Source organism: Marmota marmota, unplaced genomic scaffold (assembly GCF_001458135.2).
Source record: "Marmota marmota marmota unplaced genomic scaffold, marMar, whole genome shotgun sequence".
Taxonomy (NCBI): Eukaryota; Metazoa; Chordata; class Mammalia; order Rodentia; family Sciuridae; genus Marmota; species Marmota marmota.
Genome location: NW_025999999.1, coordinates 8,575,926 through 8,601,963, shown reverse-complemented (window position 1 = coordinate 8,601,963; position 26,038 = coordinate 8,575,926). Strand labels below are relative to the sequence as shown.

Genomic DNA, 26,038 nt, shown 5'->3' with positions numbered 1-26,038 from the left:
CTTTTAAAACAGAGATATCACACCTCTTTGAAGCCTACCTTCCTGGGCTAACTATGCATGTTATTCCAGATCTCACATGGGTAAGCACATAACCACACAGATAAAGATTTAATGAGGTTTATTTATGGAAGCATTCACATCTTTTGGTTGAGCATGTACTTTTTGTCTGCCTGAAAATACATTCCCTAAATGAGGGGACCAAGTCTCCTAAGGAACAAACTCTACCAAAAAGGGGAGCTGTTTAGAGATACACTGAAGGCCAGGCAACTTGAACTGGCTTCTAATATTCCAGAGAGCTCAATTATCACAGAACTAACTTTCAATGTGTTCTAATAACCACCACCAAATCCCAAGTCCCAGGACTATCACCTACTGCCTCTCTGCTGCTAATTAAGACCTTACCTTGAAATTAATTACAAGTTACCCAAGGGAAGAGAAAGAAATTCCAGTTAGCAGGCAGAAGCAAGGAACATGATTTCACATGTGTTAACAGGAAGACTAATGAACTTACAATTAACCTGTGAACTACAGAATGTCTGAAGGTGGGTATCTATATATAAGCTTGCGGTCTTACCTTCACCACTGACCCAGTTTTGATGTCATGATATCCAAGATATTGAGCTTCGATAATAGATCTAGGACAAAAGGAAAATACATGATTAAATAAGCTTGGGCTAAAGTTGCCTAAAAGTCAGCATGACTACAATCTTGCTGACAAGAAAAGAATCCCACTTCCAGCAAGGCCAGGAGATACTGAGAGCACATGCACACAGGAGCACTCCTCTACACCCCCACACGGGATAATGGCAGACTTACGTCCGTAGAGAAAGCAATGCCAGTTCATCCATTTGGCTGTAGTCAATAATTCTACATTTGTGAGTGTTCCCTGGCTTGAAGGCCTCAGGACTGAAGACTTTCTTAGAATCAGAGAGATGGCTGAGCTGCAAAGTACCAAGTGACTGAGTACTTGATGACTCAATACATTTATCACTTATCACAAAAAGAGTAGTTTGACTGTTAAAATACTTTTTCTCCCTCTTTACCATCATAGAATCTTAACAACATGGGGCTAGGGTTGTGGCTCAGTTGTAGAGTGCCTGCCTAGCAACGCAAGGCCCTGGGTTTGATCCTCAGCACTACATAAAAATAAAGGTATTGCATCCAACTACAACCAAAAAAGAATAAAAGAATCCAAATCTCCATAACATTAGAGAATAATCTAGATCACAAGTTGGTAAACTGCACTCATAAGCCAAGACCCATTTTTATGGAATAAAATGTTTTATTGAGGGTCGGGGCTGTGGTTCAGTGGTAGAGCACTTGCCTAGCATGCATGAGGCACTGGGTTCGATCCCTGGCACCACATAAAAATAAATAAAATAAATAAAGGTATTGGGTCCATCTATAATTAAAAAAATATTTTTAAAAAAAGGGGTTGGGGTTGTGGCTCAGCGGTAGAGCACTTGTCTCACATGTGTGAGGCCCTGGGTTCAATCCGCAGCACCACATAAATAAAAAACAAAAATTAAAATTTATAAAAATAGTTTATTTGAAGCTGGGCGTGGTGGCACATGCTTGTAATCCCAGCAACTTGGGAGGCTGAGGCAGAAAGGAGAATTGCAAGTTCGAGGTCAGCCTCAGCAACTGACCAAAACCCATTTCAAAATATAAAAAGGGTTAGGAATGAAGATTAGTGATATAGTTCAATCCCCAGTATCAAAAAAAAAAAAAAAAAAACTTTTACTGAAACAGTCATATTCATCCATTTACATGTTGTCTGTGGCTGCTTTCGTGCTGTAACAGAGATGAATAGCTAGGACACAGACATACAGTCCACAAACAAAATATTCACTATCGGGCCCTTTAAGAAAAACTTTGCTCATCATTATCCAAAGTATATGTATGAAGACATGAATTGGTGTGAACATACTTATAAAATAAACAGAGCTATAAAAATTGTGTTCTATATGTGTAATAAGAATTGTGATGCATTCCACTGTCATGTATTTGAAAAGCAAGTAAAAAAAAAAAAAACTTTGCTGAGCCCTGGTGTAGATCCTAACTCTTCTTCTTTTTTTAATATTTATTTTTTAGTCTTTGGTGGACACATATCTTTATGTTACATTTATGTGGTTTTGAGGATCGAACCCAGTGTCTCATGCATGCTAGGTGAACACTCTTCCACTGAGCCACAACCCCAACCCCTTACTCATTCTTGTACATACTATTGACCAGGAAACAAATAGGGCAAGTTGGTTCTAAAGCACTCTGATACAATAAAGACATTGTACTAATCCCTGCGAATAGTCTTTCACACTTAGGGATATATAAAAATGAGAAACTCATATCAAGAAATAAAGCGCTGAGCACAGTGGTGCACGCCTGTAATCCCAGCAGCTCAGGAGGTTGATGCAGTGGATCTCAAATTCAAAGCCAGCCTCAGCTATTTAGTGAGGCCCTAATAAGCAACTTAGCAAGACCCCATCTCAAAATAAAATAGAAAAAAGTGCTGAGGATGCAGCTCAGTGGTTAAGCACCTCTGGGTTCAATCCCCAGTACCAAAACAAATAAATAAACAAAAAAGAAATGAAGAACGCATGCCAGGCACAGTGGCACATGCTGTATCCCAGTGGCTTGGGAGCTGAGGCAGGAGGATCTCAAATTCAAAGCCGGCCTCAGCAACTTAGCAAGGCCCTAAACAACTTGGTGAGATCCTGTCTCAAAAAATAAAATGGGCTAGGGATCTGGCTCGGTGGTATAGCGCCCCATATTCAATTCCTGATAACAAAAAAAAAAAAAAAAAAAGAGAGAGAGAAAGAAATGAAGAAAGCAGAAAAGAACCCAAGTATCTCTAAAGTTCTTCCAGTGACGAGATCCCTGACCAAACAAAGGCTTCTTACCCGGGCATAGGCCAGAGCCCCATCCTTTAGCCTGAAGGTGGCCCCAGCCTTGTTGAAAAACCCCTGGACAGGAACATCATCCAGCACAGCTCCTAGGTGCTGGCAAGAGAGCCGGGTGAATGGGCGTCCAGGTTGCAGGAAGACAGGGCGCAGGCTCAGGCGCACAACTCTGGTCCTAGGATGAATACAAAGGATGCAGGCCCTTACCTAGACAAAAGAAAGGGCAAAATGAGCAGCAGGAGGAATAGAGCAGACTCCCCATGTGCTGATCACACATGAAAGTACTAACATATTTAGTAAAGTTAGCTTGGACAATCAAGTACAATAAGGAAAAGTTAAATAAAAGTCCTGTAAAAACTACATCTGGGGGTGGGGCTGTAGCTCAGTGGTAGAGTGCTTGCCTAGCATGTGTGAGGCACTGGGTTCGATTCTCAGCACCACATACAAATAAACAAAGTTCTATCAACAACTAAAAAAAAAATTAAAAAAAAAAAAAAAGAGGGCTGGAATTGTGACTCAGTGGTAGAGCGTTTGCCTGGCACGTGTGAGGGCCTGGGTTCAATCCTCAGCACCACATATAAATAAATAAAAGATCTATTGACAACTAAAAAATATATTAAAAAAAAAGAAACTATAAAAAAACAAAAATCCCATAAAAACTACATCTGATTAAATCAATGCTTACTAAATCAACTAGGGGTCCAAGAAGCTAATGCACATACAACAGAAAATACATAATGGTGTCCCTACAGCAAAAACTCAGCATAGGTAACTCAGCATAAGTTTTTGCTCTAGTAACACCAAGAAGCCTGATCTAGCTAAGCATGGCAACACAGGCCTGTAATTCCAACTACTTGGAGGAAGATTATAAATTCAAGGCCAGCCTGGGCAATTTACCCAAGACCCTTGTCTCAAAATACAATGTAAAAACAGCTGGGGAAATTAACGAATGGGCAAATGAATTAAATAGACACCGCTCAAAAGAAGAAATACAAATGGCTAACAAATATATGAAAAAATATTCAACATCATAAGCAATTACAGAAATGCAAGTCAAAACCACACTGAGATTTCATCTCACACCAGTCAGCATGGCAGTCATCAAGAATACAAATAAGAATAAATTCTGGAGAGGATGTGGAGAAAAAGGAACACTTATACACTGTTGGTAGAACTGTAAGTTAGTACAAACACTATGGAAATCAGTATGATAGTTCCTCAAATGACTAGACATGGAACCAACATATGACTCAGCTATATGACTATTTATCCTGAGGAATTAAAGTCATCATACTATAGTAATAGTATGATAATAGTTGGTTCTGATGCATTCTAGTGCATACCCATGCTTACAGCAGCACAATTCACAATAGCCAAATTATGAAATTAGCCTAGGTATCCATCAATAGACGAATATATAAAGAAAATCTGGTATATTTACACAATGAAGTTTTATTCAGCCATAAAGAAACTAAATTATGTCATTGGTAGGAAAATGGATGGAATTAGAAACCATTATGTTAAGTGAAATATATCAATTTCAGAAGGTCAAGGGTCATATTTTTTCCTCTCATATGTGTCAGGGAAAGAGGAAAAAGGAAAAGAAAAGTTGGGGGTGGGAAGGGATCTCATGAAAATCAAAGGGAGATCAACAGAGGAAAGGGGCAAGGGGGTAGGAAGTGGGAAGTGCTAGAGAGTGATACTGGCCAAGTTACATTGTTACATTGTGTGTATGTGTGAATATGTAAGAACAAATTCCATCATTAAGTACAGCTATAATGCCCCAATTTGAAAATGTAAAAAAAAAAAAAGAGGCTGGGGATATAACTCAGTGGTTTAGTGATCAATGAGATCTGATCCCAAGGCCAAAACATGCAAAATGTCTCAACTCTATACATAAATAGTACTATAAAAGAAATATATTATCACAAACAGGTTTGACAAAATATTAGAAGTATTATTACTAGATGATGGAAAAATCTATTTTCTCTGAAAATTATTTTTCTCTATAGTATCCATGAGAATGCATTACTGTTAAAAAATGAAAAGAAAGTATTTGAGGATTTAAAAAATCCTGAATAACTTTTAGTGGCATATCCTTCTCAAATATCCATGTTCATTGTAAAAAATTCAAATATTTAGATATATAATAGAGTAATCACCCAGGGTTAATCACAATTCATGCCTGATTGCATAATCCTCCAGTGTTTTAACCAGGTGATTCTTTTTAATTATTTTTCCAAATTAAATTCATACTACTCATAGATCATTTTTGTTGTTTTTTGTGGCACCAGGATCAAACTCAGGGCCTCAAGCATGATAAGCAAGCACTCAACCACTAAGCTACATCTCCAATCCTTATAGAACTTTTTAGAACCATGTTTTTCTACTTAAAAGTATCTTCCTATGATAAATACCCTTCCAAACTACTTTAAATTATAAAAGCAAGCTGAGCACAGTGTCACATTCCTGTAATCCCAGCAGTTCAGGAGGCTGAAGCAGGAGAATTACAAGTTCAGAGCCAGCCTCAGCAACTTAGCAATGCCCTGAGCAACTTAGCAAGACCCTGTCTCAAAATAAAAAACAAAAAGGGTTTGGGGTTGTGGCTCAGTGGTAAGTTCCCCAATTCAATCCCTGGTACCACCTGCTCCTTGTCTAATTTCAACCTAAGCACTACTAGTAGTTTCTTGTGCTTCCTCCAAAACACTTATTATCATTCCCCTCATCTTTTCTCTATACACCTGTACATATGCAGTGCTAGGACCTTCCTTGAGGCTAGCTGGGATACTGTATAGCTGCCTGGGACACAGTTGGAATCAGGAAAAGATAGGTGCATCATTTCTTACTGCTTGGTTTGAGAAATACGTCCCAACTTTCTTGGGTTCCAGGTGCATAAAGTCAACAAGGCCCGTGAAGAATGTGAGGAAGTTTAGCCTAAGACCAAACTGAGTCACCTAGAAATAAACAGAACAAGTTATAAAAAACATTTCTCTGAAGGAACCAGGAGTATGAGAGACACTGTTCATAGCAAACACTGGATGCCACATTATCCACAATAACTGTATTTCTCTCCCCATCTAACCTTTTATCAATCTTTCTTCCTATAAAATTAACTGGCAGGGTAACTCCAAGCACCGGCTATTTCTTTATTCAGCAAGCTCATCTCCCTTCTAGCCAACAGCAGGCATCAACCCTCCATCCTCTGGGATTTCTCAGGGAGTGCAAGGAGCTTCACACAAGTATGCTTGGGAACTGCCAGACTCACAACTTGGATAAACTGTGGCTAAACAACTTATCACTTGGAATTATGGAGGGAAATTTCACAGGACAAGCTACAAGAGTTAATGGTAGGGGTTAGAGCAGGGCACAGTGGGACCCTGTCTGAAATTAAAAAAAAAAAAAAAAGTGGAGGGAGGGAGGGCTGAAGCTGGGTGGTAGACCACTTGCTTAGCCCTAGGTTATATCCCCAGTACCACTGAATAAACAAATACATGCATGCATAAAATGATAAGGGTTAGGAGGAATGACAGGTTTTTTTAAAATTTTTTTTTTCTAATTGTAGATATATACGGCATGTCTTTATTTTATTTGCTTATTTTTTTATATGCGGTGCTAAGGATCAAACTCAGTGCCTCACACATGCTAGGCAAGCACTCTGCCACTGAACCACAGTCACACCCTGAGACAGTTCTTTATTATAAGCCTTTTATTACCATTTGACCTTTTAGATCAGCACTGTTCAACAGAAATATAATGCAAGCCATATATGTAACTTTAGTTTCCTAGTGGTCACTCCCCCCCGACCCCAGATTAATCCCCAGGTCCCCCATTACCGGGGATTGAACTCAGGGGCTCATACATACTGGGCAAGTACTCTACCACTGAGCTACATCTCCAGACCCTTTTACTTTATTCTGAGACAAGGGTCTCTCTAAGTCACTCAGGCTGACCTTGAACTTGTGATCCTCCTGCCTTGGCCTCCCATGTAGCTGAGATCCTGAGTACTTGGGATTACAGAACTATACTGCAGCGCTCAGTTCCTGGCAGTCACATTTTAAAAACACAAAGAAGCCGGGTGCGGTGGCGCACACCTATAATCCCAGCAGCTTGGGAGGATAAAGCAGGAGTAATGCGAATTCAAAGCCACCCTCAGCAACTTTTTTTTTTGTGAGGTCCTAAAACACTCAGTGAAACCCTATCTCTAAATAAAATATAAAAAAGGGGGTTGCGGGTGCTGGGTTGTAGCTCAGCAGTAGAGCACCAAAAAAAATAAATAAATAAAATAAAGGTATTGTGTCCAACTACAACTTAAATATATATTTTAAAAAGGGGGTGCTGGGGATGTGTCTCAGTGGTTAGTATCACCAGTACCAAAAAAAAAAAAAAACACACATGAAATTTATTTTAATAATAGCTTACTTAACCAACTATGTCCAGAATAGCAGTATTTGAACATATTGCACTAGACACATTTCAAGTGCTGAATGGCTACATGTGGGGGACAGCGTGACAGCACAGTTTAGATGGTATGCATGTTCTTATTATAACAAAAATTTGGAAAAGAGTAACAATGAACAGCTTACCTTCTGTACCTGGGCTTTGACCACCAGTCCTGGTAGCAAGTTATTAAGGGTCCAATTTTGTTCCTCAGTAGCAATGGCAGTAGAAACTTCTGAATGCCCTATAGACAGACTAACAACTCCTCCATTGCTTTTCACCTCTTCAATTACACAGTTCAAGTACTGACCCACCTTCAGTTTAGCACCTGGAAACACATTCCCAACACCCAAAAGAATGAGAAGGACTTTAACACAGGCCCAAGCAACATCTAAAAAGATCTATGGTCTACATACCCAATTAGCATCTCATATTCCCCATATTCCAAATCACTAAGGGACCAACTACAAAAGGGAATCTGAAATTCAACTACCTCACAAAAATATGAAAATCTCAACAAGCCAGGGGAGTGCTGGTTTAGAGGCCCTGGGGCCCCAAATTCAGTGAAATCATCTAGGCGAAGAAAACTGAAAATGGTCCTACCATTCCCTGGCCCTTTGTACATCTTCCCTTTCCCATCAGCTAGGATTAACCACCAATTTTCCCAAAGCCAAATAGCCTTCAGGGTCACCATTCTGTTATGCTAACTGCAAAATGGCATTTAAATATAATCCCCACATGCATGTACCACCTCACCACCATGCAGTGGCCTCTCTCACCTTTGTTCTTTTGTTGGATGTAGTCTTGAGCTTTTTGCAATGGCAGAAAAGCTCTGCTTCCACCAACACCAATGTCCACTAGGTAGCCATGGTCTTCCAGGCTAGATACAGTGCCCGTCAGCAGCTGGGGGAAAAGAAAGCATGCCCCAAAGTTCCAAGTCAAAGACAACAGGACACATGATAAACATCCACTTCCAAACACGAATGTTTCCACTTTTAATCTTGAACACTATGCAATAACCACAATCCCCACTTTTAAACTTTAAGCCACAATCCCACTAGAGGACAAAAGGCATCAACTTTCTCCCAAGGTCTGAAGGATCTTCCAGTTTCTACCATTGCAGCCATCATCATGTCTTCTCTAAGCACCTTCAAGACATCAAAAAAAAAAATCCTTTAACCTCCTTTACATTTCGTGGGAAGTAGCATGGCTCTGATGTTAGCCACCTGGTCTTTTGATAAGTCACTTAAACCTTTGAGACCATGTTCTCAAATGTAGAAAGGAAAGAATGTCTATCTGCCTCATTGGTTGACTGTGAGAAAGTGCTTAAAACAATACCTGTCATGAGAAGGCTCTCAAAACTTGGCAATTTCCTGCAACTTGGCTTATTTTTATTCCCTTTTTAACCAACTACATCCTTCCAAACTTTCCAGGCTTTCCTCAAATGTCGCTTTTAACCAATGTTGCAAAATTACATTCATCTTCTGCCCCTTAATTGCCAGAGTAGTTATTTATAAGGTTGTAAGTTATTTTTTTGTACCTATTGAACTTGAAGGATCCAAGCCAGGATTAAATTCTCCTTAATTTCCACAGGGCTAGATATAAAGTGACAGGGTATCCACTAACAGCTGGCAGATTTATGGCCCCATCTACGCTGCCACTTGCTCTTAGCTACCCTCAAGCATTCCACACAAATGCCAAAAGGCCTCTGAAAAAGGCTTAATCTGTGAAGAAGTCCTGGGAAGTCATTATGAGGAACTCCTCACCATCAGCCAGCCCTCCACTAAGGTTCCCTGGAGGCATTTGTGTGCTGGTGAGCCAAACCTGAACTTGCTTGCCCTTTCTTCCTTCCAAGACAATGAAATTAGGCTCAATTCTTCAATATTCATTAAGCACCCAAAGCGCTCAGGAGACCTTCCCTCCAGGAAAAGATCCATCTCTGTGTGTAGCCATTAAGCTCAAAGTAAAAGGAGGTGGGGGGAGGGAAAAGGCATGCTGCCTGCTCCTCTTCCCTGACCCCGGATACATACCATGCCAGGCTTCAGGGCCTCAGCACTCAGCACTCTGTTGACATTTTTGGGGTTCAGAGATAGCTTGACACTTTTTTTGCCCCTCTCTGTGATTCTCAGACTGCTTACCACACATCTCACCAGCATTCCAGGTGAGAAAAGTTCAGGCAAGCGTAGCAGGTCCTGCATAATACCAATGAGAAAGAACTGATACATCCCTTTCCTCTGAACCAAGAATCCACTGCCTTGGCTCCGTGGATTTTATTTTTATTTTTTTTTTTTTTTTACAGAAATAAAAAAGTGAATAAAAAGTAACTGTTCACCACAAAGGAAGATGGTTCTGAGGCCAAGTCATAATCTTGAATTTCAGCATAAGGTCTCAAAATAATAAGCAGTTGTCAAGGACTCCTCAGAAAAGCTATCTACATTTATTATCTCCACTTCATCTACTACTCACTCTTCAGCTCAAAGCAAACTGCTTTCCACCCCTCACTCCATTTTTTTCTCCCAAGAAAAATCACCAATAACCTCCATGTCTCTAAACGTAAGACTTGTCCCAGCCACCTGTCTGCCTCACTACCAATGTGAAATCTATCATCAATGGCTTTACCTTCTCAGAAGTTGGTAAATCTTGGACCCAAGCTGCCATCAATCTCAGAGCCTGGACTACTACAATGTCCTCCAAATTTGTAAGAATCTCCTTATGCCTTTTCAATCTATTTCCTAAGTTGTCCATGTGTCACCCATTCCAGTGAGGACAATTCAAGGACTTTTTGTTGATTATAGAATTTAAAATCAACCCTTAATATGGTCTACAAAGCCATGTATAATCTGGCTTCCACTCAGCTCTCTGGCCCCATCTCACGCCACACTTTCCTTTGCTGTCTCTACTCTAGCCATACCAGCCTTTTCTGTTACACAGCATCCATCTTCTACCTGAACTCCTTTCCTTCTGACCCAGGAAGCCCTCATCCTTCAGATCTCAGCTCAAGCATCCTTTCCTCATAGAGATCTTCCAGGCTCCTTGGACTAAGTAAAAACCCTTTATTGTTTTTTTTTTTTTTTTTTTAAAGCACACCTTATTATAAACTCTCATTGCACCTTTACCTTTCCTTCTTAGCATTTAGCAAAGTGGTAATTTTACTTTTATTTGAATACCACCTACTTCTAGTAACAGGTTTCACAGAGATTTCCCTTACCTTCAGAGGGTCTTCTTGTGCCACCTGTTCATTCAGCATTTTGGTATAGTCATCAGAGATTTCAGTTACTTGCACAAATCCCTGGAGGCCATTGGGGAGACTTATCACCAGTTCCAGCTCATTTACCTCTTTCACACAACCTAAAATCCGCATTCCCTCACAAAGGGACTAGAAGAGAAAAAAAGAAATGGGTACAGTAAGGAAGAGAACAATGATAGGAAGGTTAGAAGACCTGGTTTCTAGTATCAATTGCAAAAGTTAAAAGCTACAGGAATTTTGTAAATTAAAAAAAAAACACTTAAGTGTGAATATACACACATATTTATCAGATATCTGAGCACTGTAAAAGGTCTACAGGCAACAGTATTAACAGCACTGAGTCACCAGAAGACACTTTTGCTTTTTTTCATATCCCAAGCAACCCAAATTCAAACGTCTGGCAGACAACACAGTGATGGATGCAGGCCAGCGGAGACAAAAGTAGTGTGGTGTGCACATGTTGGCTCTGAAGAGTGCAACCACTATGCAGCTCCTTTGTGACTATAAACATTAAGGAACATGGACACTTTCAAGTTGTAATGAGGCGGAATCACATTTTCATGTAAAATCTATAGTTTCTACTGCTGGCACTAAGTTAAACAATTTTTTTTTTTTTAAGTAAACAAGACAAACAAGATATGCCTACAGGCTGAATCGTTCCCCTCAAATCATTTTTTTTTAATTAATATGTATCAGGAGTTAATAATGTAAGATTTTAAGAACATAAAGTGCATCATATCTGAGGTAGCTTCACTTTTATACAATGAATAGGTAGCCAGGCACAGTGGCACACACCCATAATCCCAGTGGCTCAGGAGGCTGAGGCAGGAGGATAGCAAGTTCAAAGCCAGCCTCAGCAACTTAGCAAAGCCCTTAGCAACTAAGACCATGTCTCAAAATAAAAAAGAAAAAGGGTTGGTGATTTGGTTTAGTGCCCTAGATTCAATACTGAATGCCAAAAAATAAAAATAAATGAAATGAATGGGTAGAATGATTGCTAAATTTACTGTCAGCTCAAACCTTTGAATCTATTAAAAGTCCCATGAAAACACAAGCAAGACAACAGCACCTTTTAAAAAAGGAAGACATTAGGCATTGGTTTAGCAATCAAATAATACTCAACATCTGTAAAAATCTTACATACATAGATGAAATCTATATATAAAAGGCAAAAATGAAAGAAAAGCAGGAAAGAACACACAAACTTAATCAAGATAGTATGTCAAAAAGAAAACCAAGCCAGGCAAGGTGGCACACGTCTGTAATCCTAGTGGCTCAGGAGGCTGAGACAGGAGGATGGCAAGCCAGCCTTAGCAAAAGCAAGGCACTAAGCAACTCAGTGAGATCCTGTCTCTAAATAAAATACAAAATAAGGCTGGGGATGTGGCTCAGTGGTTGAATAACCCTGAGTTCAATCCCTGGTACAAAAAAAGAAAAGAAAAAAAAAAAACATTAACAAACCTCAACACTAAGAATTTCAAATTTCTCTTTGATAGACTTGCTGTTTTCTTTTTTTTCAATTTTCAACTTTTTTGTTTTTGCTGGTCCTTTCTGGCTCTTTTTCCTTTTGGTGGGTTCTTCTTCAGTGGAAATCTAAAGGGGAAAAAAAGACCCACAAAGATCTAAAAGAACGAGAAGCAGCAATCCTGGTCTTTACCTCACATTTCAGGTTATGTCACCTTGTTTTATTACTCTGCTACTCTCCTTCTCCACTCCCAACTGTTCCTTTAATCCCAACTCTCCCATTCACCTATCACTGCCAAAGTTTGAGAAGCCGCCTTCATGTACCTAAGTCTTTTCTTTCCTATATTCTTCTTTCCTTGATTGGAAATGAACACTGAGGTTCCCAGCTTAAAAAGAAATATGCAACACTGCATGAAAACAGAATCTGTGGTCAAGAGACCCAAGTTGAACTCCCAAACTCTTCCATGATAAGCTATGCAGTCTTAGTAAACAATCTTCCTAAGCCTCAGTTCCTCATAACAGAATGACAATTTCTACATTATAATATAGTTGGAAAGATTACATAAAATAGATCTAAGGCCATACACTCAAATGTTAGTTTCCTCTAGCTTATGGAATACAGTCTACTTGAGGTGAGACTGACTACAAATTCTAATGCATGGAGCTGGGACTAGGGCTCAATGGTAGGGCACTTGCCTAGCATGTGTGAGGCACTGGGTTCAATTCTCAGCACCACATATAAATAATTAAAATAAAAGCTCTATCAGTAACTGAAAAATACAATATTTTTTTAAAAAATCTAATGCAAATTCTGACCACGGTATGTGGCAAAGATCCCATTTAAAAACATAATAATAAACATGCTTCCCCCCCCCCCTTAACCAACATGGCACAGAATTCCCAAGGACAAGGTACAACATTACTTCAAACTCAATTACTAAATGTCATGCTTCAAAAATACAGCTTTGTGATGGTAGAGCCTCGCTAATGAGTTCAATTACAGACGTGAACTTCAACAAAAAACAATTCTGAAAAATAACAAGTCTCAAATACGGCTCATTCTCCACAAAAATGTTAGAGAGAAAGTTTCAAGTGAGTCTCACCACAGCAGCATAAAACCTACATCAAATAAGTTGTCTTGTTCAACTGACTCCTGGAAAGATTTCTCTAATTTGTGGGTCTTTCTTGTACCCCCTCGGGGGAAGCTTTCTTCTACAGTTGCCATATTTGGGTCTCCTAAAAACAATGCAAAGAACAATGGTGAGAAGTAGCATTAATGGCAGGTTTCATAAAGGCTGTGATCAATGAGCAAGAGAACTTCCTACCAATGTGCAAGACAAGATTTTCCCTCCCATATTTTTTATTGTGCATTATAGTTGTACAAAACGGTAGGGTTTGTTGCTACATAATCACACATGTAAACAATATAATTTGGCCAATAGCACTCCCCCAGCACTTCCCGCTCCCCACTCCCTTTCCTCTGTTCTACTGCTCTCCCTTTGATTTTCGTGAGATTCCCCAGCCTTTTTCTTTTTCCTCTCTAGCTTCTACATAGGACAGACAACATATGACCCTTGAATTTCTGAGTCTGGCATATTTTGTTTCACATAATAGTCTCTAGTTCCATCCATTTGCCTACAAATGACATAATCTCATCTTTCTTTATGGCTGAATGAAACTCCATTGTGGATACATACCACATTTTCTTTATCCATTCCTCTATGAACACCTAGGTTGGTTCCATAGTTTGGCTACTGTGAACTGTGCCACTATAAATATAGGTATGTATGTATTGCTATAGTATCTACCAAAGAGTAGTAAAGGGTCACATGAAGATAAGATTTAAGACTATGAGACAGATGGTTGAGATATCAGGCCTCTGTTAATCCATATTTTATCTTTCCAAATCTCTCTGCTTCAAAACCACAAACCACTCACATTCCTTCATGAAAAAGACTTAGATTTAATGTAGCAAATACATTAAATACATTAAGCAGCTACAATTATGTCAGAGATATAGAAATAAAAGATAAAATAAGCTGGGTGCGGTGGTGCACCCCTGTAATCCCAGCAATTCAAGAGGTTGAGGCAAGAGGATCTCAAGTTCAATGACAGCCTCATCAAGTTCTAGGAAAACCTGGGCAAGGTACTGAGACCCTCTTTCAAGATAAAAGGCTGGACAAATGTTTTTCTCTGATAAGTGGATGCTAATCCATTAAGGGGTGGGGGGCATGGGATTGAGTGGAAGAACTTTGGAATGGCCAAAGGGGAGGGATGGGTGGGAAGAAGGCATGGGGATAGGTGAGATGGTGGAATGAGACAGACATCATTACCCTAGGTACATGTATGATTGCACGAATGATGTGACCCTTCTTTGTGTACAACCAGAAAAGTGAAAAATTGTGCCCCATTTGTGTACAATGAATCAAAGAGCATTCTGCTGTCATGTATAACTGATGAACAAATAAACGTAAAAAAAAAAATAAAGGGCTGGTGATGTAGCTCATTGGTAAAGCACACCTGTGTTCAACAGAAAAAAAGAAAACAAAACAATTACACAAGTAATTTAAAATATAAATCAGTTGGGTGCAGTGGCACATGCATGTAATCCTAGCAGCTCAGAAGACTGAGGCAGAAGGATCACAAATACAAAGCCAGCCTCAGCAACTTAGTGCAGCCCTAAGTAATTTAGCGAAACCCTGTGTCAAAAAATAAAAAGGCGGGGCTGGGCTTGTGGCTTAGAGGTAGAGTACTTGCCTAGCATACGTGAGGCACTGGGTTCGATCCTCAGCACCACATAAAAATAAAATAAAGATATTGTGTCCTCAAGACCTAATTCCATAAATAAATAAATAAATAAATAAATAAATAAATAAAAGGGGGGGTCTGGAGTTGTATGAGACACTAGGTTTGATCCTCGGCACCACATAAAAATAAATAAAAACATGGTGTCCGTATACAACTAAAAAGTTTTTTTAAAATAAAAATAAAATAAATAAATAAAAAGAGCTAGGAATGTGACTCAGTGGACTGAAGCACCCTGGTTCAATGCCTGCTAAAAATCAGATTATAAACCATAAACAAAGAGCTTGGAAGTGGTGCCTTGGTAAAGAAAGCAAGCTTCATAAGGAAGATGCTTCTGAGCTTAATGTTAAAAGATAAATAGGAGGGCTGGGGCTGTAGCTCAGTGGTAGAGCACTTGCCTCCTAGGTGTGTGGCCCTAAGTTCACCACATAAAAATAAATAAATAAAAATAAAGATTTAAAAAAAAAAGATAAATAGGAATTTGATGGGTAGGAAAGTAATGTATGAAAAAGGAAAAGTGGGTGACCTTGGGAGACTCAATAAACACTAATAATTTGCCTATCAATTGTTCAATGGCTTGCTATTGCCTTTGAACAGTTGTTCAATTAGATCATAGGGAAAATTAATGCATAATAATTAGAGTTAAATTCTAAAAGGTTGGGATTTGGAGAAAAGATCTGAATTAAAAATTGGCAGTTTATGCTTACTTTGGCAAGTAAGATTCTTATGTGGGGAAGCGAGAGAACAGTAATAAAGAATATAGATAGACTGGACTGGCAACGAGGCGACTTGCAGAAAGGAAATCGGGTAGCATTTAAATGCAATAGCCAAGAAAACATGAAAACCAGAAGTAGGTACAAGTGAGAACAGAAAATAAGAGGTATTGGTTCTGTGAGATACTTGGAAATAAGAATCTAGAAGGGCTCGAGACTTAACAGAGGTAACGACCGGGAAAGACCTTAGGGTTTGGAATCAAAGTATAAGTGCGGGCTTCATAGAAACAGGAAAGTGCAAGGGATTTAGTTCGCTGGGAACTCAACCATCAATCTTATTTCAGACAAAAGGAAACCGAGGCTCCAACAACTAAGGCCATCCAGGAGAAGAGAAGGAACTTAAGCTATTTCCTGAGGATAGCTTGGGGTTACAGGAACCGCTAGAGCAGAACTGGGCTCAAGTGTACGAACCACTCATTTCAACAGGTGGGTGCGTGACAAGGACCCGATGTACCTAGCCACGAAGCGGATCTGAAAGCCGTGAAGTTTCCTCCCTTCTTGCTCCCGACCTCACTCACCAGCTCCGCGCGCCTCTCTACCCCGGAGTAGGTCCAGACGTACTCACACACGCGGAGACCAAACCTACAAGCGCGTGAAGCTCTTCCGGAAGTGTGGGCGGGTCCAACACCCTACTTCCGTTACTATGTTGCTACCTGCAGGCCTTGGGAAGCTTTGTATAGACAGGAAGCGGAAGGGCGGGACTTGGAGCCCTCGCCAATCGATGCAGAAGGCTGAATCGCTGTGGCCCGTTAAAATCGAACGGAGGAGGTGGCTTCTTCCGGCTGGGTCCAGGAGATAGCTGTGTAAGTTGAAGGACGTCGGCTGTCGAATTTGTGGCTTTAACAAGGTAAGTCAGGAGGGCTCCCCGGCTCGGACCTAGTACCTCGGCTTTGTGGAGCTGAGCTAGACTGACCGTTTCTGATTTGGGAACTCCACGAGGTCTTCTCTTTGGGAGTCGAGAACTGTGGGGAATGGAAAAGGGGCTAGAGAAAATGAGGATCGAGGCCTAAAGGCTCCTGCAGCAGCTAGGAAACCTCAGAGAGCAGCGGTTAGGCTCAGCCGCTTTCCGAAGACTCTTAAATTGCTTTTTCTAGTGGGAAAAGATGAGACCCGTCGCAGAAGTCTCCCAAGGTCACCCACGGATAAAAATTGAATGAGGACTCGGACTTCTGACCCCATCTCTCCTTTCGCCTGTATGGCTGTGGATGTTTGTTGACACTAAGTTTTGATTGAGAAACTGGCAACCAAGCCTCCTTTAGTTGTGCGGCAACCTTTGTCAGAGCGAGAGCTAGTGTGGCCTGGCCCTTGCTTTTTTCTCCAGGCCTGCGCACCATAAGCAAGTTAGATTTCAGTGTGTGTAGGAACAGCGAAAGGCCTTCCTGAGAGGAAAGCTGTAGCTCTCTCTTGTGTTTGGTTTTACCCCTAAGTGATGAACTCACCACTCCAGGTGGATGTCCAATCAGACAGCAGAATAGCAATATCGAAGAACAGGGAAAAAGCAAGGGCAACTGGTCATTTTAGGCCTTTAATGAAATGACCATTTTATAGGCAGAGACAGGCTTGAAAGGATTGGTTATATTTAATACTGGTTAGTGGCTTAATTAGAAATAAATGAGGAGATTCATCTACTTAGACCTTCCCATAAGCAGCGTTTAACATTAAATCACAAGTTCACAAGGAGTGTTAGTTGATTTTCTCCTTCATTTACATAGCTTTCTAAACTTAGGTGTGACAAAGACAAAAGCAAGTTTCAGTTCAATTATTCCATAAAGGGTACTCCAACATGAGGGTTCCTGATCTTTGCCCTAAAATAACTTGCCCTTTGTTGAAAGGTGCAGACCTAGATGTTTTGAGGCTTACATCCATTGTTTATCACACCAGCAACATTTCCACTGCCCATCTGTCTCAACCTTTTCTGAGTTGATCTCCTTTAAGACACTCTAAATTTCAGTTCCTATACCATGCCCTTTCCTAGGATCAAAGTTGTTTTGAGAAATATCAAACATCAGCCTTCTATGTTGTGTAAATTAGAGTGAAATTTAAAGCATCATAATATTGTTTCAGTTGGACACCACTCCCTCCTAAAAAGTTTTGTTAGATAGGAGGTAATAGGGGTTATCAGTTATTGAGTTGACGAAGTTAAGCCATGTTTTCTGTAGGGTTTCTCAAGAACCGACATCAGACTAGACCTGGTGGCGCCCGCCTGTAATCCCAGCGGCGTGGTAGGCTAGGGAAGGAGAATAAGGACTGGGGATGCAGCTCAGTGGTTAAGCACCCCTGGGTTCAATCCCTAGTACCAAAAAAGTATCATGAAATGAATGAAAAATTAGCCTATAATAGGTTTAGTAAAATGAAACAGTTGATATGAAAATACATCATAAAGGGTTTTTTGTTTGTTTGGTACTGAGAATTGAACCCAAGAGTGCTCATCACTGAGCTACATCCCAGTCCCCCCCCCCTTTTTTTTAAATATTTTTAGTTGCTAATGAATTTTTTACTTTATGTATTTATATGTGGTGCTGAGGATCAAACCCAGGCCTCACACATGCCAGGCAAATGCTCTTCCACTGAACCACAACCCCAGTCGCCCAGTCCCCTTTTTATTTTGAGATGGGGTCTTGCTAAGTTGCTGAGGCTGGCCTTGAACTTGCAGTTTACCTGCTTCAGCCTCCTAGGTAACTGATATAAAGCTTTCTTTTAATGGAGTCTTTCCTAATGGTGTTAAACTGGTCAAGGCCTGTGAAGGAATCTTAAAAAGTTTGGATTTTCTTCATTGATCCAAGAACCTTTCTAAATCAGTTTTCAAATTAAGGTCTCAAATTTTCATTGCCAATTCTTTGCAAGTGAATGCTCCTGCAGGCCTTTGAATGGTCAACAAAGACGTGCCAGTTTCCATAGCAACAACTCCCTCTTCCATTTCAAGACCTAACTGAGTCATTGCCACTGCTTACCAATCTCCACCAGAGATCAACCTGATTGGTCTGTGTTGCCAGTGAACTCACAGTGTGCCAAGTTGTGGTAGATAGGTGGTCACACATATGAATTTCCAACTGATATTCTGATATTTATGGTGACCTTTTGAACATGTCTTTTTTTTGGGGGGGGGTACTGGAGATTGAACCCAGGGGTATTCAACCACTGAGTCATATCTCCAGCCCTTTTTATTTTTTTATTTTGAGACAGGGTCTCCTAAATTGTTTAGGGCCTTGTTAAGTTGCTGAGACTGGTTTTGAACTTGCAATCCTCCTACCACAGCCTCCCGAATCACTGGGATTATGGATGTGTGCCACCATGCCCACCTAATTATGTCTTGGTGGCATATTTTTTTGGGGGGGGAGGTATATATAATTACATTTGATTTTCTGTTTCCATTACTTCAGTGTTCATTAGAATTATCAGTGGCTTTGTTAAAACAGATTGCTAGGCCCTAGAGTTTCTAATTCAATTGGTCTATGGTGGAATCTGGGAATTGGCATTTCTAACAAGTTTCCAGTGATGCTGATTCTTCTTAGTGGTCTAGACTACACTTTGAGAACCATTGATATGCTCCCAAGATCCAGAAATTGGATTTTTTTTTTTTTAACATTACCTGGGGACCCCTTTCCACATCGATACACAAAGTTCTATGCACATTATTATTTCCTCCAACAAAATCCTGATGAACTTTTCAGTTTTTCCATTCATAACAGGTGTTTTTTTGTTTGTTTGTTTTTGGTACCAGGGATTGAACTCAGGGACACTTGACCACTGAGCCACATCCCCAGCCCTATTTCGTATTTTATTTAGAGACAGGGTCAGGATCTCACTGAGTTGCTTATGCCCTGCTTTTGCTGAGGCTGGCTTTGAACTCATGATCCTCCTGCCTCAGCTTCCCAAGCTGTTGGGATTACTGGCATGTGCCCCCACATCTGGCTACAATATATATATTTTTTTAATGGGGTCTTGCTGTTTCCCAGAATGGCCTCAAACTCAGATCCTCCTGGTTCAGCCTCCTGGCATGGTGACACACATCTGTCATCCCAACTACTCAGGAAGCTGAAACAGGAATAATATTTCTGTAAAAAGAAATTCCTAGAGGAAAAATGAACTAGCTAAATGGAAGAGTATACAAATAATTGATACTACAAGTTGTGCTTTAGGAAAGTTGTACCAGTTTACACTCCCAAGCAAACTTCTATTTTATGTCTACCAGTTTTCCTTTTTTTTTTTTGGTGCTGGGGATTGAACTTGGGGCCTTGTGCATGCGAAGCAAGCATTCTACCAACTGAGCTATATATCCCCAGCCCTATATTTTTCCTTTCCTAAGATAATTAAAATGTTTGCCCAATTTTTTTCCTGGACTTTTTGGTTTCACTGTTCATTTCAACATCCTTTATCTATTTTGGAATAAGAAGTTAAGAATTTCAGCTTTCCCACCATCTTCAGTGGCTAATATCAACTCCATTTAGTAGATGATACCTTGTCCACCCTCCCTTGGAAGTCCTAAGTGACTTATAATAGGGAGCTAAGAGTTAAGCTAATTGGTTTCACCTCTCTGAGAAAATTTGAAAGTATCATAGGCTCCAACTTTCAACTAATCTTAAAACTGGTTAATTCAATATACAGTATACTAATGTGACTAAAACCTGGAATTAAAAATGTTAAGCTATACTGGTTCAGGGTGAACTTAGTGACTACTGTGTTCTTTTCCTATGCTGGATGATGTGACATATTCTGGGGTGTTTATGAAATTATAATCAAGGGGCTGGTGTTGTAGCTCAGTAAGAGAGCTCTTGCCTAGCACGTTATGCACTGGGTTAAATCCTCAGCACCACATATAAATTAAATAAAGGTATTGTGTCCATCTACAACTAAACAACTTTTTTTTTGTTTTTTAAAGAAAGCAGTCAAGATGAAGTCCTACTTCCAAAAGCTCCTCTTAACTGGCAAGGCTTTTGTCACCATTTTTGCTACTCCTGTGTTGGATGAAACATAGATGAAATTTTACCACAATAGTTATTTGCACTGACTTTAGAGTTTTTTAACTAAGAAAAAATCCTTATTTTATTTTAAATTTCTTCAAAACCAATTTATTGTTGCTTTCTTTTTTTTTTTTTTTTAAGATTGAAATAATGGCAGGTCCAGAAAATGATGCCCAATTCCAGTTCACTGGTATTAAAAAATATTTCAACTCTTATACTCTCACTGGTAGAATGAATGTAAGTATTGACGATATCTTTAAGGAGTTGTATTTTTCAATAATATGGGTATAACAGTAACTTTTATTTATATTTTTCTTTCTTTTTCAGTGTGTACTGGCTACATATGGAGGCATTGCTTTGGCTGTCTTATACTTCAAGCTAAGATCTAAAAAAACTCCAGCTGTGAAAGCAACATAAATGGTAAGTTGACATTTCCAAGTCCATAACTAAGCCACTTTGATGTTGGGGGCCTCCCTCCCCAACTATAAAAGTAAACTATTGTCATTTTTTGCAAATATTATTGCATATAAGCAAGCAAGCAAAAAATTGCCCATCTTATTAATCTATTTTTGTTCTTTTTAACTTTTTTAAAAATGTATTTTATTTCATTTCCAATAGTTTTGGGCATGTCTTTAATTTTATAACTATTTTCTTATGATTTGAATGCACATATTCATTGACATAGGAACTATACTTCACAGAAAAAATCTAGAATTTTTTGAAGATAAATATTACAATGAATGTTTTTGAGCATGAAGTATAGTCTATATCTATGAATGTTTCCTTAGGCTGAAGTGCTTTCCCAAAGATTATGGGGTACCAACTTTGTAAGGGTATGTCTTGTCTATCCAATGTGGAATCTTGTTTCTAATTTTTGCAAATTTGATGAGTAAAATAAACTTGTGTCCCTTTTTTACTATTTGTATTTTTCTTAAAATTGTTTTTGTCCTAATTGGTTAGACAACTTGCGTATGCTCTTTACATAATACTTTTTTTTGGCAGTGCTAGGAATTAAACCCAAGGCCTTGTACAGCCTGGGCAAGCACTCTTGCCACTTAAGCTGCTCCCCTAACCTTAACTGACCTTTTGTATACAGTTACATATGTTCTTTTCAGTAGTTTCTTTGCTAGTTTCAGTTTTCAAATAATGAATTGTCTTTTCCCTGAACCCCCATAAAGTTTATTTTCTTATATTTTCTCCTCAGACTCCATTTGCCCATTCTTCTTTTGTATGTATGGTGCTGGGAATTGAACCCAGGGTCTTGTGCATGCAAGGCACATACTGTACCAACTGAGCTATATCCCTAGCCTCTCACTTGCCCATTCTTAAATGAGTAACTATCTGTGGCGTTAGTGGCAGGTAATATTCAGGAATCCCCAAATCCACATCTTTATCTAATATAGCTCTCCTTCAGAGACTGATTTTCTTCTGTGAAGTTTTTCCAGTCAAAATTGTTGACCTTAGGGATTGCATATTCCAGAATGATCCATGGCTTCTTCTTTACAAAGAGGTAGTATTTTGCCCAATTTTCTATGCAAGTTAACTCCTAATTTGGGGAAAGTGGTAGTAGCCTCATAAAAAAATGTAAAATTATGCCTCAAATTTTAAATAACAGATGGATATCTCCTTTCTGCTACTTAAAATGTTACTTTATATACTTGACTGTTGGAGTAGTTTGCCTTTAAGATCATACTAAATTTGTTGGCAGTTCTTTAAAGGTGGAGTATTAGGTTAAAATGCATCAATCTGAGCAATACCTTGTTTAGGCCTTACCTGTTTGAGAATCTGATGAGGGCTGCGTTTGTGGCTCTGTGGTAGAGCACTTGCCTAGCATGTGTGAGGCACTGGATTTGATTCTCAGCACTACACAGTAAGTAAAGGTATTATGTCTGTCTACAACTAAAAAAAAAAATTTTTAAAGAATCTGATGAATTTACATTCAGTTTCTGGGGATTTAAATAGTCCTATTTTGTAATTACTTAAAAGTAGTATTGGAACACATTTATGTCAAAATTGTCTTTGCTTTGTTTATAGGATTCTAAAATGTGTGACCTCATCTGTTAAGTTCCCATCCCTGGAGAAGCTAATGTCAACTCATCATGTAATATTCAATTTGTACAATAAATTATGAACCTGGAAAAGCTGGTTGTCTTTATTTACAAGATATCAAAAATATAAAAACTGTACAAAATGCAACAAAGGCAAAAACTGGCAGTGACTTGGTCTAAATCTTTTAGTTTTCCAAAGCAAGGCTCAGTACTGGAGGTAAGCAACTGAAATGTCTGTCTGACTTCAAGTGTACTAGGTTGTATATGTAGCCATTTAGCTGAAGTAGAACATGATAGCTAAATCTCTTCACCTGTTTTTAGAGTGTTTTGGTGCACTCGAAACTCAAAAGGTATAAATTGAGATGTTAGTGGGTGGTTGTACTTCATGTACATCTTAGGAAGGAATTATAGTTCACCCTACCCAGTTACATAAATTCCACTAATCATGGGCCAAGAAAAATGTTAGTGGGTCATTTAACATAGTACTTGAGTGCCATACAGTAACTTCATTTTTACAGCAGAAACATACATGCTCATAGAATTCTTCAGCTAAAATTCAAGACAGTATTATATTTCTTAATTTGAATCTTGAAGCAGGATGAATTTTTAAGATCAAATTTTTTTCTAAACATAATAAATTAAAATAGCATTTGAACAGAAAATGCATAGTTTCCACACAATCAAAGCACCATAAATGTCCCCTCCATGAACATAGTATCTCTCTTATTCAACTAACGGAAATTAGTTAAATGTGGTTGCTGTAGAAACGTGGAACTGTCCTGTTCAGATTTTCTAAGCAGCATACTTCCAGATCCATATAGACAAAAACATTCTTTGTAGCTTAAATATTAATCACTGAGGTATTTGCTTTTTAGTCTCCCTTTTTCAAACAGTAGCTTCCAGAAGGTCTTTAATACCGATGGTTTATTGCGGACTATAAGCTCCTGCAGCTAGAACCAAATTTCTTCGAGTAAAATGGAGGTGTACAACTGGTGTTGATTTGGTCATATATGTACCCAATAATAACTCCTGTGAATTCTCAGGTAAATTTATATGCCCAGTGGCTGTAGTAAAGTCATCAGTCTCTAAATCTTCAAATGCTTTGATGGCATCCCATAACCGAACTGTATTATCCATTGAACCTAAGGGGAAGTCAAAGGAAACCATTAGTTGCATCCATCATAGATTCTGACATTTTGCTGTATATATTTTATGTGTTTGCCACAAAGCCATTACCTGATGCCAAAATTTCACCATCTCTACTAAACCTAAGTGAACAGACTGTGTCGGTGTGGCCTTTTAATTCTCCAACCATCAAACCATGTCCAATATCCCAAAGGAGTACTCTGCCATCTGTTGCTCCTGTAGCCAGGAATCTCCCATTGGGAGAAAATGTCAAGGAATGAATTGGTCCCTAGAAAAGAATTCCATGGAAAGTATCAAAGTAGAGTTAAATATATCTAAGGAAATAAGACAAAGTTAGAATTTTAGTTTAGTGGTATGAATGTTATCTTTAAAATGTATGAGTCACTGGTTAGTTTAAAAAATACATTTATCTGGAAAGTATCTTTGAGTGCTGGAATAATGAAGTTTTATATAAAATACCTTGTGTCCAGTGAAGATCCTTACACAATTACCATTCAGGACATCCCAGAGCCGCACAGTTCTGTCTGCTGAGCCCGTAGCAACATAATTTGAATTTGGATGAAATCTGGTACAATTCACATCAGCAAGATGACCAGCAAATATCCTTAAAGGCTGATAATGGTCTGTAGCCCAGAGCCTTTTAAAAGTTATGAAATATGAAAGATGATAATTAGGAGTTATAACTGTTAAATGCCAAAATAGATGGGTTCCCATTAAGCCAGCCAACTATATGGAAGAAGATGGAATGACTGAGACATTCTTTAGAAAAAGAATTGATCTGGTACAAATCTTTAGCTTTCATAATTCTTTTTTGAGAGAGAATTTTAATATTTATTTATTTTTTTAGTTTTCGGCGGACACATCATCTTTGTATGTGGTGCTGAGGATTGAACCCGGGCCACACACATGCCAGGTGAGCGCTACCGCTTGAGCCACATCCCCAGCTCCTCATAATTCTTTAATTTTATGTACTTTCTGTATTTAATATTCTATATTGCCCCTTCCTCCTCTTCACTCCTAGTTTAGTCTAAACCATTAAAATATATTTTCCCCTAGTTTTGTGTACCATATAATTAGTTTCTAACCTGAGCTACCTCATCTGGAACTTTTAAAGAGACAACGATAGGGAAACAAAGCTACTCAAAGTGGTAATGGAAGAAATAATCATCTAATGGGGGAGATTTTATAAGCTAACTTAAAAAAAAGCAGGACTCTTGGTATAGACATATTGATATGGTAACTCCTGTCCCAAATTCATTTTCAAATAATAGCTATAAATTCAGATGTTCTCCAAAAGTTGTTCTTTCTTAAATAATGGAAGTGAAAATTAGTTTGGATAAAGTTGGTAATGCTCAACAAGAAACCAGTATGTTCACTGAATAAACACAATCACAAGACTACCATGTTCTTACCGAGCTACTCGGTCGTGGCCCCCTGATACAAAATAATATCCATATGGAGAAAACTGTGTGTCCCATACTGGATAGTTGTGTCCTTTATATCCCACCAAGCAAGTAAACGTTTGAAGGCTCCACAATCTAACAGTTCCATCCTCTGAAGAGGAAAGCAGGTAGTTCCTGAGAGAAGAAAAATTGGTACATTCCCAGATTATATTCCCAAAATAACATTTGGTTACCTGCCCAGATTTTTCCTTACATTTGAACATTAAATGTAACTTATTAACATGTTACATCACTCTCAATTTATACATGGAATTCACAGATACCAAAAGCTCAAAGTACTAAACTATTGTTAAAACCAAATGTTAGCCTTGACATTACTTATAATGAACACCTACTGAATGAGATTATTTAAAAAAGTAAATAAAGGGATAAATGTCAGTTCTTTAGAAAAAAATAATGTTGGGTAATAAAATGTATAGTCAAATAAGCTTAATTGGGAAAGTTTAAGAAATGTGCTGCTGCTTTGGTCTGGGGATGTGGCTCAAGCGGTAGCGCGCTCGCCTGGCATGCGTGCAGCCCTGGTTCGATCCTCAGCACCACATACAAACAAAGATGTTGTGTCCGCCAAGAAGTAAAAAATAAATATTAAAAAAAAAAGAAAGAAATGTGCTGCCATGTAAAACTCAACAATTTTTGGCTCTAAAATGGAGATGCTATTTTCCTATTCTATATAAATTGTTTAAGAATTAAAGAGGGGATTGGAAGTGTAGCTCAGCAGTATAGCATGTGCTTTGCATGTATATAAAGCCCTGGGTTTAATCTCCAGCACCCACCACTGCAAAAAAAAAAAAAAA

General features: G+C 38.9%; 3 protein-coding genes across 4 annotated transcripts in view; 1 reads left to right on the top strand and 2 right to left on the bottom strand.

Annotated features, from left to right (window-relative positions):
• Pdcd11 (programmed cell death 11) overlaps positions 1-16,279 on the bottom strand; it is a 44,172-nt gene extending 27,893 nt beyond the window's left edge. For both annotated transcript variants that reach the window (XM_015494740.2, XM_048807267.1), the window contains exons 1-11: positions 16,145-16,279; positions 13,172-13,284; positions 12,046-12,177; positions 10,546-10,713; positions 9,368-9,529; positions 8,117-8,240; positions 7,484-7,665; positions 5,747-5,854; positions 2,901-3,107; positions 817-941; positions 575-635 (exon numbers count right to left, since the gene is read on the bottom strand). In XM_015494740.2, coding sequence (XP_015350226.1) covers positions 575-635; positions 817-941; positions 2,901-3,107; positions 5,747-5,854; positions 7,484-7,665; positions 8,117-8,240; positions 9,368-9,529; positions 10,546-10,713; positions 12,046-12,177; positions 13,172-13,273 — 1,371 coding nt within the window. In that variant the 5' untranslated portion in view covers positions 13,274-13,284; positions 16,145-16,279. The remainder of the gene's footprint in view (positions 1-574; positions 636-816; positions 942-2,900; positions 3,108-5,746; positions 5,855-7,483; positions 7,666-8,116; positions 8,241-9,367; positions 9,530-10,545; positions 10,714-12,045; positions 12,178-13,171; positions 13,285-16,144) is intronic.
• Positions 16,280-16,317: 38 nt separating this feature from the next.
• On the top strand, positions 16,318-22,728 carry Atp5mk (ATP synthase membrane subunit k). Its single transcript, XM_015494742.2, has 4 exons — positions 16,318-16,473; positions 20,729-20,824; positions 20,915-21,007; positions 22,622-22,728. The coding sequence occupies exons 2-3, from the start codon at positions 20,738-20,740 to the stop codon at positions 21,002-21,004; spliced, it is 177 nt and encodes a 58-aa protein (XP_015350228.1). The 5' UTR covers positions 16,318-16,473; positions 20,729-20,737; the 3' UTR covers positions 21,005-21,007; positions 22,622-22,728.
• The window catches only part of Taf5 (TATA-box binding protein associated factor 5), a 16,636-nt gene continuing 13,310 nt past the window's right edge, over positions 22,713-26,038 (bottom strand). Inside the window, 4 exon segments of the mRNA XM_015494743.2 lie at positions 22,713-23,777; positions 23,872-24,049; positions 24,241-24,418; positions 25,194-25,358. Of these exon segments, the coding sequence (XP_015350229.2) occupies positions 23,560-23,777; positions 23,872-24,049; positions 24,241-24,418; positions 25,194-25,358 (739 nt within the window). The 3' untranslated portion in view covers positions 22,713-23,559.

Coding starts and splice junctions, on each gene's coding strand:
- Atp5mk (XM_015494742.2), top strand. CDS start 20,738: ATGGCAGGTCCAGAAAATGATGCCCAATTCCAGTTCACTGGTATTAAA. Junction 20,825..20,914: donor CTCTCACTGGTAGAATGAAT/GTAAGTATTGAC, acceptor TTTCTTTTTCAG/TGTGTACTGGCTACATATGG.